Consider the following 18,043-nt stretch of genomic DNA (forward strand, 5'->3'; position numbering starts at 1 on the left):
CAACTCTGTATGGAGTTCTGTTTGCAGAGCGGGCGGCCTCGAGTGTCTTCATCGCTGGAAGGTAGGATGCATGGTGGATACAATTGTGCCGACTGGCTAATGACAGTGAAATTTACAAATATGGGGCTATGGATGAACCCTGCAGTGACGTCCCTCGGTGGTTGTGCTGCCTCGAGATCGACTGGTTCCACAGGTGGGGCCGAGAAACTCATGCCTGCTTTGGCGCGGTCCCTGATGCTTGCTGAAGTGACAAGGGCCGTTGCCTGATGCCTTTCTCAATGGGAGTCGGTCACTATGACGAGAAGCGGGGGCTTAATGTTGCATCAAGTCAGAACTGAACTCTGGAGCAATAACAGGGAATTACTGTATGTTGGAACCAAGAAACAAGTGTTATGAACAGACCGCGTTAATTAGTCGACATTGTGGTTCCGGTGGAATTGAGACTGGGACCTGGCAATAGGCCTGGGAATAAATGCTGCGAGTTTCACTTTGATAACATCATAACTGTGAGCCCATGCTCAGGGAATACGAACTGCCTGAGTGCAGTATTTGAAGCGGCCTAGGGTCAGCAACTAATCACCCTACAGCGAAGGCCTAGCTGCACAGGGCTAGGAGAGAATGTCACTTAGGAAGCAAGGAAGTCTGACCTCTCTCGAACCCAGATGTCATTGTTCTACAAGTAGGTCTTTCTACTTCGTGAAATTAAGTAAAATTCACCTAACAGTCCCCACACATCAGACTCCCTCTAATTCACTTTAGAATGATTCAGGTAAAAGCTAAGTGCTGTCTGAAGACATTGGGGAGTGGGGAGGGGGTGGAAAGAGATGCTTGGCTGGAACCTTTATCCTAGTCCCAATTTTACTTATATTTTTTGTATTTATTTATATAGCACTTTATACCTTTTAAGTGCTGTAAGGAAACAAAACAGTACAATACAGTACAAAACAGTACAAAACAGTACAATAAAAATGAATAAACAGAGTGAAACCAGTAAGTTACTTTAGGCAGGAGAGACTTTAGTCTCAAGCAGAGTGCAGCAGAAGAATGAATAGAGCAGAAAAGAGTTCCAGGAGCAACTGATGAAATGGAACGAAAATGTGACTGGGGCAAGAGGTCCTTTGGAACAGAGAAGAAATTGCAATTACTCACTAAGCAAGTTCTAACTTGGTGTTGGATTCAGTTTGGTTTTATCCATAGCACTACACGTGTCTCTAGCCACAACTCCTTCTACATCTTCTCTCTTCTTCCCTACAAAGTTTAAGTCTCCTCACTTTATTAAGTGTCAAAAAAGAAAAAAAACACACAAAGTGCCCTCTTCAAAAATAAAGCAACTTTAGGAGCTGGCGATCCAAAATCATATCCCAGGTTTCACCCCCATTCATCAGCCAATAAACAGGTGCACAATGTATTAATGTATTAAGAAATTCCAGTACTCTGCCTAAACATATGACCTCATTGCCAGATCTTTACCATTTGGAGGCACTGGAACTGTTCCAGCTGAATTACAGGGAGTTGGTGTTTTACAATGTTTACTGTCTTTCCAAAGTTTAGCTCTCAAATCCCATTTTAGCTTTTGAATAAGGTTGATGGATTGTTTTAGTTTCTATTGGTAAATCAATATGTCTTGTCTGGATGTGTTCTCGAAAGTTAAAATCATTTTCATTCAGAAGGATCAACAAAGTCATCATTGTGTCTTCTGTAATGCACATGCAATTGTACTGTTTTGTAATAAGTAATTTTCTACTGAACAGCCACATGCACATTTTATTTCCATGTACCAAAATGCATGCAACGCTTAACAGCAAAAAAGCATGTTTATTAACGGAATGGACTTATACATATGCTAATTGAATGGTTTTGACTTTACATAAAGATAGCACAAGGGCATTTTATTTATAACTAAATAATTTCCATGTTAAATAAATGTAGGTTCAACTCTTACCTGTTGCTCCAAAAAGGAAATCCTTCTATTTTCTTCTTGATGTTTTAATACTGTGTTTTGAAGAAGATCAACCTGTAATGTTTAAGAAATAAGAGTACATTACTCAGAACAGTCTGCCAGACAGCATGTGACATGGAAACCATAAATAAACCAGTCACTGAATTATAATCTCAAATAATGAAGAGCTCAGTCAGATTCGTTTTACATAGCAGCAGGTAAACAAAAAGGTCACTTGCCAAAAACGATAAACTCAAATAGTCTTCTGCTCTTTGACAAACTGTGTTAGAAACTCCTCACATAAGAAAGACTTCCCATCAATAGACAAGCATAGCAAACTGAGGAGTACAGAGAACCTAACTGTACAATGAATGTAATTATTGAGGGGTGGCCAGATATGCGCACTGACCTAAAAAGCAAAAGGGGTTGGTAGGCGATATTTAAGAAACCCTGTCCCTAAGCATATTCACTGAACTCTGAAATTTAGCATAACAGTGCTTCCAAAACACAGAATAATCAGTTGTGACAAAGGGAAAAGATGGGCCTGTAAACTTCTAAATGAAACCTGAATATGAATCACTTATTGCATTGTACAGAAACACTTTCTCACTTTCTGAAAAATGTTCTGCAAAGTTGGATGGCCAGGTAGGTAGACTTCTACATATTAAACAGTGTTCTCGCCTGGATTAGAGGCACATAATAATAATTCTTTCTCCTGTTATGCCACTGTCATGGTTCCTACACCTGGGTTTTTTGTTTATACAGAAAACAGGAATAAGGATATTCTCTGACAAAAAAAAGATAACAGGTAGTTTTATTCTGCAACTGTTTTTGTATTTCTTTTCTCAAAGTAACCAATTAATAATCAGACCATGAGAAGAACAAGTTACTTACCAACTGGTAATGTTCTTTCGACTGGATGTTCCTCCAATGTATTCCTCATCCTAGATGTATTCCATCCGGCTTTAGCTGCTTTGGAAATGTTTTCTCGGCAGAGGGCGCCGTGCGTCCATGTTGTCGAGTCGAAGACCCTCGAAGGCCTCCGTCAAGGGTGACATCATCAGGTATACAAGTAGCACAAGCGGCGCCCGTTGGCCTCAGTTCTGTTTTACCCCTCTTGCTCTGCTGTATATAGTGTAGGTAGCCAGGTGTCAGCCTTGCGAGAGTTGAAGTGGTAATAACACTGGAAAATCTACAGAGGGGTAGGATGGGAGGGCGATGAGGAATACGTTGGAGAAACATCCAGTCAAAAGAACGTTACCAGTTGGTAAGGAACTTGTTCTTCGAATGGATTATGTCCTCCAACGTATTTCTCATCTTAGATAGATTTCCAAAGCAGTGTAGAAAGCTCTCTGGAGGAGGGAGTAGATTTTTAATATTATATAGCTGAATATAACACTGCTTTACCAAAAGCAAGCTCTTTAGAGTGGGAAGCATCCAGACTATAGAATTTGAAAAAGTGTGCAGCGATGACCAAGTTGCTGCTTCACAAATAGATTTTATAGGAACACCTCTTTGAAGGGCTGTCGAAGAGGGTATGCCTCTGGTAGAATGGGCCCTCAAGCCTTCTGGTGGATCTTTGCCCGCCAATCTGTAGCATTCTAAAATGCAAAGCACAATCCAACGTGATAGGGTTTGTTTTGACACCGAATGACCCAATTTCCTTCCGGAGTAGCCAATGAAAAGTTCATTATCCACTCTAAGCTTGGAGGGCCTAGAAATGTAAAAGCTTAGAGCTCTTCTCGGGTCCAGCCTGTGCAATCTTTCCTCCTCCTTACTGGGATGAGGTGGAGGATAGAACGCGGGAAGAATAATTTTCTGATTTAAATGGAAATCAGACACAACCTTAGGTAAGAATGAGGGTTTAACCCTCAATACAACTCTGCCCCTGTGGAACACAGTATAGGGTGACCCAGAAGACAGTGCCTGCAATTCGCTCACTCTTCGTATAGATGTTAAAGTAACCAAGAAAAAGGTTTTTAATGTTAGTAATCTTAATGGATAAGTGTGCAAGGGTTCAAAAGGTGCACACATTAAAATCTTTAGAACCAGATTCAGGTCCCAAACTGGGACTTGGAAAGAAGGAGGAGGGTGTGATTTCTGTAATACCCTTAATCACGAGGTATTTGTGTATTTAGGACTAATAACATGGTTAAAAAGCTGCGTAACGGTAAAAGGTGTCTTAACGGGTCTCCCTCAATGTTAAGCGAAGGAAATATGTCAGAGGATGAGTCATCTCTAGAAATTATAAATCAAACAAACAAAAAAAGGGAGATGTGCTAGCAATACAACATGCAATACTGTACTAGTCCCAGTACCAGCAAATATACCTAGTTTAAATACAACCTCGCTTGACTTGGCAAATTGCAACGACGCACCAAACAAAACAGACACAATAGCTCAAATTCACATGGAGAATACTGATGGTCTCACTTATCCATCAATCCCTATATGTAATATACCTATCACTGATAGCTCGCTGCTGGGTGCGGTAAATGATGGAGATAGTCTCCCTACTGATGATACTTCATTGGTAGCGCCTGCGGTTCTTGCTGAATTACACAGCAGAACCCGTCTATCTAATGGTCCTTCGACCCCCGCAGAAAGCTCATGTGGAATCAGAGAACAAGTACACTTTCATGCAGCAATTGTGGCTAATCTCAATCAATTAAAGGAAACAAGGAAAAATGACATGGGTTGGGAAAATAAAGATACAAAACAAAATGCACGCTCACCTGCTCATGACTTAGCGAGCAATCCATCTGACATAATGTATCCACACTCACCTGTTCTAGGACCTGACCCAATTTTATCTAAACGACTCTCTAACACAACACGCCAACCAAATTCATCTTTACCATTCTTCCCACTGGAAGATACGCTGGTTGATCCTAATCAACAAGAGCTACAAAACTTCCCTGTGTTAGCAAGGATTTTGAATTTGCTGGATAAAGGGCATGAATATACCCATGGAACAATTGGTGCCCTCAGTACAGCATCCTCTGATATCGCCTCTAGGTTGAGCAGAATAGAGGGCTTTTTGATGGCACTGGAAAAATGCCATACATTCTGGGCAGACCAAATTCTTAGAGGTACCCCAAAAAATGAGAATAAACCGTCAGAACCGAGAGGAGTAGTAAACAACAAATTTGAGCCTATGTTAAAATCACAATCTACTCAAACTAACTTTGGGGATATTTCTAATACTTTGGAAATACATACAGACTCCTGCTAACTTGATAAAAAAACAAACCAGCTTCCGCCTTATGCATAAATTGCAAAACTCCAACACGAGAGAATTTTGGTACTGGAAAAAATGTTGCTGGCTGCTAATCTGGTCCCTGTTGAGGTTCTCTGTGGAGAACACGCCGAACTCCCGGATAATAATGTACCCTTATCTACTCCTGATAGTCCTTCGGCTCTCACAGACTTGATTGATCTAACTGGGGGCTCTAATCCGAAGGCACACTCTCCCATTAAAGTCTTACCAGAAGAGTGTAACGAAAAACAAGCCACATTTTTCATGTCACGCAAAGCAAAAAAGCTTCACGCTAGAGTGAAGAAAAGAAAAGCCCACATAGGAGCACAAAAGGCTACTCCACAAGTGGGGCTCACTTCAACAGAAAAAAATGGGAACAAAAAACTAACAAAAATGTTGACAGTAGGAGAGACATTTAAAAGAAAATGACATCAAAGCAAACTATGAAACGATCATTGATGTAACCCAACTAAACATAGAAAGTCAGGTACTGTTGGAGGTCAATGAATGGAATGATAAGAGGAAGCTCTTACCAGTACTAGTAAAGGGGCCAAATAAAACACAAGAACAGCAGTGTATTGAAGAATTTTTGGATGTAGCTAAAGAGGCTGGTAATATATCTACCCCCCTTCTTACACAAACACAGCTCCAACGCTTCTTCGAAAAAATAGATAAGAAAATAACTTTCCTAACTCAACCTTCTCAAGGTACTGTGACTAACACTGAAGACACAGTTGATTATTAATGAATCGAATGTCAATGATAATAGTCACGTACAAAATGAGAAGAAAGAAAGGGTGTCCGCTATGGTGTCGGGGGCTGCTAATAAACAGCCATTTACTGAAGGACTAGATGCTCATGAAGAAGAGAAACCCACTAAAGATATGCCATCACATGATGGACATGGGATAAATAGCAGGAACACTCACAAAGAAGCATCAGCTGAAATGAAATTGGTGATGGGCTGGACGATAGACACGGCAAAGGTCGATAAACCGAACCTAAATCGGGCCTCTCTAATGAAAGTGTTTAATCAAATTCCAGCCCTGCGAAATCTTGTATCAAATGATATTGATTGGATTAGACTCCCATATGTGCCCAATTGTAGGATGCTCTGTAAATACCAACACATAATAATTGCCTCTTTAATATGGCAACATTTAAAAGACTTAGAAATGTTGGGTTATGAATTGTCCATGTATTATTCAATGGAAGATGCAATTAGCTTTGTTGAATATCAGGCTCCATTGTGCCAAAACGAAACTAGTGCAGGAGTGCGAGAGAACGAACTTGTAGGCATGCATGAAAAAATAAGAGCACAATCACAGGCAGTGGCACAAATTGTTACAAGCCTTGCATGGCTTGAACCGTTAATGAAAACCCTAATTGGTGAATTGCCAGGTAAAACTAATCTATAAAATGATGTATTGTTGATAAATTCATGGAACTGCTGTGGCCTGAAGAATTTGAATGCATGGTTTCAGAAACTACAACATACTAAATTACCTGCTATAATCTTAGTACAGGAAACCATGGCACTCCAGAATATTTATCTAGAAGGCTACACGGCCTTCTGTGCACACGCCGTGAGAGGCGGCGCCCATCCGGCGGACTTGCAATTTTGGTAAAACGCATATATTCTACTAAGGCACGGCAAGTGTTCACATCTACTGACATACTTGCAATCGAAATTACATCAAGTATTAAAATGAGTCCACACATACTACTTATTTCTCTTTGCTGGAATCCAACCGCAACCACTGTAGATTGTACTATTGACAAATTAAATCATGTAATGACTGAAGCTGTCGCAGATTCTCCAAATGTTCTGATCATTATAGGTGGTGATTTAATGCTAATCTCAGTGCAAGTCGTGTGGTACAATGTAAGTGACTCCAATCAAGCAATCCCACTAAGTCAGTGCCTTGTCTGGGATGCCCTTATTTATGTATTTTTATGGCAAGTTATAATCTGGATGACAACCCTTATATCACACCCCTCTCTCAGAATCCCCCTGACCCCACTGAGCCAAGAAGTAGGTTTGTTTTGCAAATTAAAAGGATTGTGAGGATGATAGTGATCAACAATGGATAATGTTACAGTGGTACACCTCTTTTTGATGGCTTAGAAGTGATATAGAGAGGATGAAGTAGCTGAGAATGCTTTTATGGCTTCAAGGACAATGCAATGATGAATGAAAATACAGTACAGAAAATAAACTTGATATGGCTTCAACAAAAGACAATGTAATCACTTTTCCTTGACAATTCACTCCCACCCTTTATGCAATATAAGGAGATGGAAAGCAGAGCACACAGTTCTCAGTAATGCAATCAAATACAATACGAAATTCAGTTCCCCCCCCCAGCAAGCTTAGAGGAAAACTGGTAGAAGTTTGAAACGCAGGCAATATACTTTGATGTGGTTGCAATTAAGTGAAAAATATGTGAAAAATGCTTTTTATTCCCTATAGGAGGTTCAGGGTGAGTGAGAGATACTTAAATTAATTCAGGATCACTTTAGCAATGCTCTATGAATGACTAGCAGGTTAAAACGAATTTTAGCAAAGGAAAGCAAGGAGCTGCTGATTTTTACACGTGGCAGAAATTGTACAAAATGTCAAATCGCGGCAAATTTAATCGCGTGCGTCGAGCGTAATTACGGAGGCCCTATAAGGAGTAGTAAGTCAGTTCTAGGTTCGTTGGAAAGCCTAGAATCTTAGCTAGAATCGCTCCTACCACAAACGGTTCCAGCGATATGGACGATTTTGTGAAGGTAGTTTTTCGGATTTGAAATTTAAAAGTTCAAAATGACAGGTGACAGTTTTCAGCTTTAAAAAGGACAGAATGACGCACACGATTCCTATGAGGTAGTTCTAAATAGGTTAAAATAGTTTTAATTAGATTATTTTAAACTAAGAGATTAGTCTGGCACAGTCCTAGAGTACTTGCACTATCTTTTGGACAGGAATGGCTTCGTCACCGATCGGGTCAACAGGCTGAACGGGACTTCTGGCGGTTCTGCTCACAGCGGTCTGGTCTCTGGTTCTGCTCTCAGCACTGCACAGTTCTGGTCTCTCTGGATCTCTGGTCCCTCTGGATCTCTGGTCTCTGGAGGTTGATGGATTTGAAGTCTGGAGTCTCCCGGCAAAGCGTCCCGCAAGAAAGTGGAAAGTGAATGTCCCTACCTGTCCTGCACTGTCTGATTTTATGTGTTTATAAAGTGGGTGTGTGCGTGGCATAACTGAGCCTGCCCCTCTCTACTTGACATTGGCCCAATTCTCCCCTCTCCCATGATTGGGGGAAGGAAATGGATTGTCATCATGATGAGGTCTGTTTATGGGTCAGAGGATCCTCCCCTGGTCAATTTGCCCAGAAATCTATATTTGATTCAAATACATATTTCCCAGATACACAAGTGGTTGACATTACATGTACATATTAGAGATGAATTAAGGCAGGTCTCTGTTCAAGTCCCATGTTCCTGCGAGCTGGGATTCAGAAATGACAACATTTTGCGCTTTTTAGTCAGTTTACCAATATCGGACATTTACCAAAAATTACACAAATGTGCGCAAGGAGTATGGACATTAATTGATGAAGTGTCAGATTTTTAACATGCAGACATTTGGAGTAAGACCCTATTTTCTGCTAGCAACCCCCAGAATACACCACAGGGTCCTAACACCTCTTAAAATGTGCATAGAAAAATCCCAAGAATAATGATATTATTTATATAATAATTTTGACCAGTCCGCACTATGAGTTATCTATCTTTTTAAAATTATGCCCTGGGGTGTGGCTTCCCACATCACATGGTGGAATAACTGGTTTATCCACTTCCCCCAAGCTCAGCTTGCTAGCAGAGGCACTGCCCCTCCCATTTCCATCCAAGAGGAAGCCATTTTACGCCCCCCCCATATAACATTTGCCTGAGTCCAGGGAAGGCCCATTGTTCAGTTCCCTGCAGTCCCCAGGTGCCACTCCTCTTATTCAATCAGAGAGGTGTCATCTCCTTTTGGCAGGGGCAGCAGGATGCAGCTAGGCCTGGGAAGAGTGGCTGAGCAGGTTTCTCCTGTCGGGGGTAGTTGTCAGGCAGAATTCAGCTAAATGTCACTTTAGTCCCCAGTTTAAATCAAACTTACAATTTTTACACATGCAGCAAGAATGCATTTAACAGTTGCAACTATGTGACACTCAAAAGTAGGTCACTCATTTAATTTAAACATTTCGATTTTAGTGGTTTTAAATCCAATTTCAATTAAGCTGCTGACATCCACAGCTCAGCCAGTTTAGTTATAAACATTGTTTTGGGCTCTTCATCTTCCCAGATTTTGTATGCACACAACACTTAATTCTGACAGATGTCTGCTGGTGTTCAGTAAGATTTTTGAATATCCTGCAATGTTCAAAATAGGCACTTTGAGCTTGCATTCAGGAAAACAAAGGTGATTTTTAAAGTGCTTTTTTAGCTAACCGGCACTGCTGTTTTTCTCTTTGCACCACTTGTCGCACCATTTCACTCATGGCACTCCTGGCCCATCATGCTCGCACTGATCGATGGCAGGTCAGGCGACCATTCTGGTGTACGCACAACCGCGCGGTTTTCCTGGTTCTGGGATGGAATGATGGGTGGCGACAGTTCATCCCCACATCCACCCAGTCTATTGATTTAGTTTTGTTCTGGGAGAGAATGATGGGCGGCGACAGCTCATCCCCACATCTACCCCGTGTAATAATTCAACATGGGTCAAAGCCCTTGACAACAAGAAATATCTAACTACGCACATGCCATATCCGCTTATGAAAGGGGTCAAATTTGGTCAAATTACTTTGAACAATGGGACATGCAAATAATACCATTTGCTGATAAAGAGCCACTATTCACTTGGGCCCGTGGTCTCAAAAACACAACCATTGACTATATTGTGATGTCTGGACCGCTAGCTAATATTGCATCTGACTGTAACATCGTAAATTCCCACCCAAGTGATTACTGCATTTTGGAGTGCTCTCTTAAATGCAGTCTTCCGGTATAGAACTATTCACCAGCCTTGTCTCTATTGGAAATTGATCGGCAAGCTCTATCTATTCGTTGGAACACTAGTTTGTATAGGAAACTGAATTATTTGGTAACAGGGACAATTTAAAAATAAATCCCCAGTTAATGTCTAAAACCGACGTTAAGATTTATGAACTGACAAACGCTAACATGATACGCAGGCATATTGAATGGCTGGCAGAGCATAAATTAAATGATATACAGAAAAATCATAAGGGGTTGTATAATGCTGAAATTGCCCTTAGGAAAAAGAAGAACTTCGTAATCTGCTGAAATCTTCAAAAGGGTATAACTTTCTACTCCATAGAAAAAAAGGCTATTCTGATAACTTATAAAAATGATATTAAACAACTAAAGCTTGATAAATATATCAAATCTAATCAAAAAATGATTTATAACCTCATCCAAAAAACACAAGAGAAGTCTGGGCAACGTTAAGAGATCCTTTAATGAAAGTTTTAGGGAGAATTCTCTGTTTAGGCTGAATTTCCTAACCTAGTGAGTCCCCCAGCAGCTTTGCTGGATTTCTGGGGTTTATTTTTTTCTCCTGCCAAGAGTGAGACTCTTTTACCCTCACTCTTGGCCATGATTTGAGTGTGTTTCTTTGACTCTATATGTGTTTAATGGGCTATGGGGTCTTTTACTCCATAGGGCTTCATGTGTTTTTGTGATGTGTGTTACACAGCACCCTCAGTGCAATAACACAGGGGTGTCATAGTGACCCCCCAGTATAGACCCCATACCCTGGGACTGACTACTGTCTCCCAGGGCATGTAAAGTCACCATTGGCTTTACTAGTCCCAAATTATTAACAGAAACCAGTTCAAACCATCATTGTGGACGTACTGGTCGGGGCAATTCGATTGCCCTGGGGTCTGTTAGTCGAGGGGGCACGTCTCCGTCCCCCCTGATCGAGCTTTGGCTGGTGGCAGTGGAAACTACTTTTTATATTCGACCGCAAATATTTTCCTATGGGATTTCCCATTGTTCGAGGCTACCAACTTTAATTATTTAATTCCTATAGCCTCAAACATACCGGTTTATTTATTTAATATTAACTCTCTGGTTGGTATTTTTTGCCAGAACTCGGTTCTAAAATGGCGTTTGTGTTCGCTTCTGTGACTCCAACCCAAGTTGAGCCCTTTGTTCCACTTTTTGGTGGGCTTCTCCACAGAAACCTCCAAAAGTGGTGCCACTCTGTCTGGGTACCACAGGGGGTGTGGGAGGGGGTTTAGGCACCCTGGACTGAGTTACCTTGGTAACTCAAGTTGCACTCTTGTGTGATTGGCCCAAGTGACAGCTAGGCTGAGTGAATGGGGGTATGCTGCATAAAGGCAGGGCTTTGGGGACTGGAACTTTAGAAGTCGCCACAGGACCCAAGAATCCGACTAGGGAGAAGCTGAGCCGACCTGCTACGACGACACCACCGGTGGAGCCCTGCTGAACCGTCTCACCACTTTTCCCAACGACAGAGGAGATCTCCAGCCCGGAGAGTCTTCTTCCTTTGACTGGTGGGGATAACCAGTCTGCTTCCTTTTTTGCTTCCTGGAGCATCTCGTGGCCGCCTTGCCTGTGCCAAGCACCCCGGCAACCGGGATACCACGTTTTACCACTACCGCGAATCAAAGGGTAGTACCTTTAACCGGAAAACTCTGTGGCTGGTTTCTTCCCTGGCAGTGCAACGACCTTCATCTTTCCTCCACGTCGAGATCTTCTCTTCTTCTGGAGGACGCTGCAACTTGCACCCGCTGCCAGTAACAACTGCCCCCACTGGAGGATCCTTTCCACATAAGGTATCGTGTTCCGCCTGGCTTCCCTTGCAACCGACTGTATGGGGTAGATTTAGCCCCCGGCTTTCGAACCAGGGTTAGCCTGGGACACCCTGGCTAAACTTTTCTGAGCCCAACTAAAACCTTTCTGAACTCCCTGCAAGACTTTTTAAGCCCGTTGTCATTGTGTGATCTTGGGTGCATTTGTGCTCTGCTCTCTCCAAGAGTGGGCCCGGCCTATGGACTTTGGCTCACAAGTAACTTTTGACTTTCCTGCCTTGCTTAAGAGTTCCTAAGTATTAGTGTGGTGTATTTTCCTACATTCTGCCTTTTTCCCCTCCCTTTTTCGTTAACTTATTGGAGTGCCATCTATAGTTAAGCGCTCACCTCTGTCTGCAAATAAGTGGTGTTAACTAAGACTTGTCTGATAAGGGATGTATATATAATAATAGTAACTGTGTTGAGAGTGATTTACAATAATAGTGCTGGAGTGTTTCAATCAGTGTGTTTTTAAATAAATAATTATATACCTTGATACCAAAGCTCTGGTCAGTGTTTGCTTGTATTATTGTATCCGAATGCCTATTGTGTATACTTTGCATACTGCCTAACTCTTCTTGAGGGAAGTCTGACTGCTCAGCCACCGCTACCAGGTAAATCTGGGTGGTACAGACTGCTACCAAGTGGGTTTACTGCTACCACCGGTAGTCCTAAATCTTTTGCAGTGTTCCCAAAGGGAACTGCACAGGTTTCTGCCTAACAGAAAGTAACACCAACCTTGTGCTCGGCTGTTAGTGGGGAAGTTTGGACAGAAGTATATCATACCAAATATGCACTGCCACTCAAATTCAGAGACCAGCAGTTTTTGGTTAATATGTTAGATCTGCCATCAAAATGTCCATGGGGAGTGGATGATATCAAAATGATAAGAAATTTGAAACACTCAAAGGCTGCCGGCCTGGATGGCATCCCTCCATGTGTCTTAAAAGATGATCCTAAATTGTGGGCTGGAATTATATTGAGGAGCCTAGAATGTGTTCCAAACTAAGAGCGTACCGGCTTCCTGGTTATCGCTATTGTGATTCCCATACATAAAAAAGGTCCACTCAACGACCCAATGAACTTTAGACCAAGAGCCCTTATAGATGCCTCTGCAAAAGTATTTGCTGCCTTAATCCTAAGAGATCTAAATGAATTTATTGGAAAACAGAAGATCTACTCACGTTTCCAAACAGGATTTCGAAAAGGAATGGGCACGCAACTAAATGCTAATATACTGGCACATATATTACAGCTAACCAGGCAGAAAGATCATGGCCCGATTTATACGGCTCTTTTGGACATATCTGGTGCATTCGACTTCGAAATAAGACAAATTCTAGTGAGGAGAATGCAAGAACTTCAAATACCATCACAAATTACAGCCATGATTGTACTACTACATACCAACACGAACTATAGGATAAAAATAGATCAAATTGGATCCCATACTTCTCCAATCGATATATATATAGGAGACAAACAGGGATGCAACCTTGCAGCTACCCTGTTCAATCTGTATTTAACAGAGATTGGTACACTATGGGTAAGTTGCAATTCCTTCGCCGTCAAACTGGGGGATCTGCGATTAGATTGTATGGAATTCGCAGATGATTTAATATTATTTGATCTGACCCCATTCGGACTTCAAAACAAATTGATACGTTTGGTTGAATTTTGTGACAATCACAACTTGAAATTAAATACAAAGAAAATCGAATATCATGGTTTTTATAAACAAGAAAATGCTAACTCATTACCAATGGAACATCAAAGGGTTGTCTATTCCCCGGGTACTGGGCATGCTATATTTAGGATACAATTTAACAAACGTTGACTCAATCGCGAAATGGCAGTTAGAAATTACTACTAAAGCCTCTCCACTAATTTCCCAAATGAAACTAATAAATCTGAAGCTTTGCCAATTCTCTTTAATTCCACTGATTGAATACTATACGCTCAAACTGGAACCGATAATTCTTTATGAGCTAGATTTATGTTCCCTTGAAATTGGATCAATCCTTAATAAAATCCAAGGCAAAATATGGAAGCAAGTCTTGAACTTACCCACATCACTTCCAAATTCCATAATTATTCACAAATTGGGACTTACATCTCTAGCTACGAAACACTTATGGTGTAAAATGGCTACCTATGCAAAAATGTTAGATCCAGTATCAAATTCTTTGTATGAAGACCTAGGACATATGTTAAAGCAAAGTATCCCAAAATCGGTATGTGATGCTGGACAACAATGTGGAAAAACGCTTGAAAAGATAGCAATGGATACAGACGATCTAACAAAACGACCACAAATTGTGAAGCTGAAACTACTACAATATGATTGGACAGTTATAGCTCACACAATTGGCACTTATTCAGCGTACAAGGAATATGCAAAATTTCATCACAGTCAAAAAACCCTACTTGAGTATATTAAGTTGGTACCCTGTCAAAAGATCCGTACACTATATATGCGGTTTAAATTTAACCTTTTTAGAACAATAGCACGGATGAAAAGTTGGCATCACATCCCACTACTATCTCAAGAAGGCTGTAGATTTTGTAAAACACCTTTAAATGAAACTTTGAAACATCTGGTATTATACTGTGTCTATTTTGCAAAGGACAGGCAAATGCACCTGGGGAAATATGTGGATGAAGTAACTATCTATAATTTGGAATTCCTGTGGATACAATGTATGTGGGGCCATAGGAAACCCTTCATTATTGACTTGTATCATTTCCTAACTATTCTCGAGAGTAATTTGGAAAACTGTAAATAATCATGCAGTTAAATAGAGGTCTTGATTGATGCCAACAAACCTGAACTGCAATTGAGCGCAAACTGAGTTAATCACAATAAAAAAAAAAAAGTAGGAACATTCTTCCGAAGAGCTCTTGAAAATGGAAAGTGCTGCAAGATAACCTTTAATGGTCCCAACATTGAGGCCTCCATGTGCCAGGGACAAGAGGAAAGACAACACTAATGGGATAGAACACAGAAAAGGATCAACATTCTTTTCCCTGCACCAGTTACAAAACTTATTCCAGCGGCAACGGTACAGAGATTTTGTTGCTGGCCTTCTTGCCAAAAGCAACATCTCCATGAAGTCATCTGGAAGGTCCCAATCCTTGTGTCTCATCCTATCAGATACCAAGCATGAAGGTTGAGAGTCCTGGCCCTCCATTTGTGAGAGGTGGTCCTCTCTCTGAGGAAGACATAACAGAGGGCAGATGGACATGTCTAAAAGGTCCGGTACCACGTTCTCCTGGCCCAATCCGGGGCAATTAGGATCATGCGGTTTCTGAACCGTCTCAATGGCCTGATGACTTGAGGGATCACGGGAATCAGAGGGAACACGTATAGCAGTGGGAAATTCCACTCCACCAGAATCGCGTACGCTAGGGCTCCTCTCGGGGGAAATTCCCTTGAGCCATACTTTTCGCACTTCCAGTTGATTCCGGTTGCAAACAAGTCTACTTGAGGGGTTCCCCAAAGGGTGAAGATCTCCTGAAGGACTTCCTGAGCCAGTTCCCACTTGTGGGACACTGTACTCTGCCTGCTCCGAGCGTCCGCCGTCATATTCTCCTCTGCGGCTAGATGAACTGCCATTAAGGAAATTCCTTCTTGAATTGCCCAATAGCAGAGCCCCATTGCCTCTCTGCACAGAAGTAGTGACCCTACACCACTTCTTGTTTAGGTAATGCATGGCCACGGTGTTGTCGGTCATTATCAGGACATTTTTCCCTCTGACAGATGGCAGAAAAGCCTTCAGCACTAGTCTGATTGCTCTCAGCTCTAAAAGGTTTATGTGTAGTTTGTACTCCGATGGAGACCAACGACCGCTGATTGTCAAGTCGTTGTTATGGGCTCCCCACCCCATGAGTGAAGCGTCCGTCACTGCTGTAATCTCTGGCCATGGTTACCAAAAATGTTCTCCTTTTAGAATGCTCTCTGTGCAAGTCCACCACAGAAGATCCTGTCAAACCTTGTTCGGAATCTGAAGGAGATCCCTCATTTGACCTGAGAACTGGGACCATTGAGTCTTTAGAGCCCATTGAAGGGATCTCATCCTCCGGTGTGCTTCTGGCACTAGGAAAATGCAGGATGCCATGAGGCCAAGCAACCTCAAGAAGATGTATGCCTGGAGATTTTGGGCATTTTGGAATTTGGAAACCATCTGAAGAATGTCTTGAGCCCTTGACTTGGTAGGCGAGCTCTTTCCCAAGGATGTGTCTAATACAGCCCCTATGTACTGGAGCTGTTGGGAAGGTGTCATTTGTGACTTCTTGAAATTGAGGGAGAAGCCCATTCTGTGGAGGAAGTGGCAGGTGACTTTCAGATGATCCAGGGCTTGTTCGGCAGAACGGGCCCTGATCAACCAATTGCCCAGGTAGGGGTATACGTGAATCCCCCCTCTCCTGAGGTGCGCTGCCACCACTACCATCAACTTGGTGAAGACCCTCGGGCGGAGGTCAACCCGAATGGCAGGACTCGAAACTGATAGTGCGAGTCACCAACTACAAACCTCAGGTATTTTCTGTGCTTGAGATGGATTGGCACAGGAAAATAAGCATCCTGGAGGTCCAATGACACCAACCATTCCTGAAGTTGAAGGGCCTGAAGGATCTGAGAAAGAGCGACCATCTTGAACTTGTCCTTCCTGAGGAGCTTGTTCAAGCCTCTTAAGTCCAAGATGGGTCTCAGTCCTCCGTCCTTTTTGGGAATCAAAAAATATGGGGAGTACCATTCCTTGTTCCTCTCCGCTACAGGTACTGGTTCTATAGCACCTTTCTCCAGCAGGGTTAAGACTGCCTGCTGTAGGAGCGTGTCTGGAAACTTCAAAGAGTGTCTCCCTGGTGGATTTATTTGAGGTTGCGTTGGAAAAGTAAGGCAGTAACCTTGGGCTATTATTTCTAGAGCCCAAACATCTGAAGTAATGGCTCTCCATTCTTGTAGATGCTGTGCCAGCCTGCCTCCCACAGGTGTCTTCTGATGCAAGTCCTCAAAGTGGTTTTGTGGCAGTTGCTGCGGCCGCTGATGGTAAAGAGGCTGCAGCTGGGTCTGGCTATGCACGTTTTCCTCGTCCACCACGAGTGGCTTTTTTCTGGCCTCTGAGTGGCCATTCCTCTCGCCTTTCCATATGAGGAGTAGTAACTATAGGATCGTCCCCTCCAAGATCCCGATGCACGAAAAGGCTGAGGTTGCCTATTAGCAGCTCCTAAAGATTTGGCATCTGCTTTTGGGGTCTGCAACCTCTCAAGGCTCTCGTCAGCCTTCTTGCCAAAAAGGTGCGACCCTTCAAAGGGCATGCTCAAAAGACTGTTTAGCACATCTGGTGCAAAACCCGACTTTCGCAACCACGCAAATCTGTGCATCACTGTGCTAGTGGCCATGGACCTGCTCACACTATCTGCAGTGTCCAATCCAGGCTGATGGGATTCCTGCATGGCTTCCTTTCCATCTCTAACAATGGCTAGGAATCCTTCCCCTTCTGGTATGTGCTCTGCCCGCCATTGCAATGCACTTCCACAGAGTGTACGAAAATTTTGCCAAGGCACATGTGGAGTTGGCTGATTTTAACGCCATACTCCCAGCTGAAAATACCTTTCGCGCCCAACCATCCACACGCTTGTCGTCTCTATCCGGAGGGATGGAATGGTACGCCACCTTATTTGAAGCTGTGGCTGCCTGGACCACCAGACTCTCAGCAGTAGGGTGTTTGGACAGATAGCCGGGGTCGCTACTGGAAGGGCGGTATTTTGAATTGAGGGACTTATTCACAGGAGGAATTGAGTCCGGGGTCTCCCAATTTTTGGCCACCCTATTTTGTAAGGCTACATGGAAGGGTTAAATCGGATCTTCGGTGGGGCCATGATCCAATTTATCAGTCAGATCATCCTGGATTAACTGAGTTGGTGGTCTAGCCCATCCTAAATAATTGTTACGCTCACCTGGCTCCCACGGGGGCG

The 18,043-nt window shown here is 42.6% G+C and overlaps 1 protein-coding gene across 5 annotated transcripts in view; it reads right to left on the reverse strand.

The window, feature by feature from the left end:
• CEP55 (centrosomal protein 55) overlaps window positions 1–18,043 on the reverse strand; it is a 682,821-nt gene that overhangs the window by 153,360 nt on the left and 511,418 nt on the right. For all 5 annotated transcript variants that reach the window (XM_069611358.1, XM_069611356.1, XM_069611359.1 and 2 more), the window contains exon 7: window positions 1,943–2,014. In XM_069611358.1, the coding sequence (XP_069467459.1) occupies window positions 1,943–2,014 (72 nt within the window). The remainder of the gene's footprint in view (window positions 1–1,942; window positions 2,015–18,043) is intronic.

Source organism: Ambystoma mexicanum, chromosome 8 (genome assembly GCF_040938575.1).
Source record: "Ambystoma mexicanum isolate Mex_15411 chromosome 8, UKY_AmexF1_1, whole genome shotgun sequence".
Taxonomy (NCBI): Eukaryota; Metazoa; Chordata; class Amphibia; order Caudata; family Ambystomatidae; genus Ambystoma; species Ambystoma mexicanum.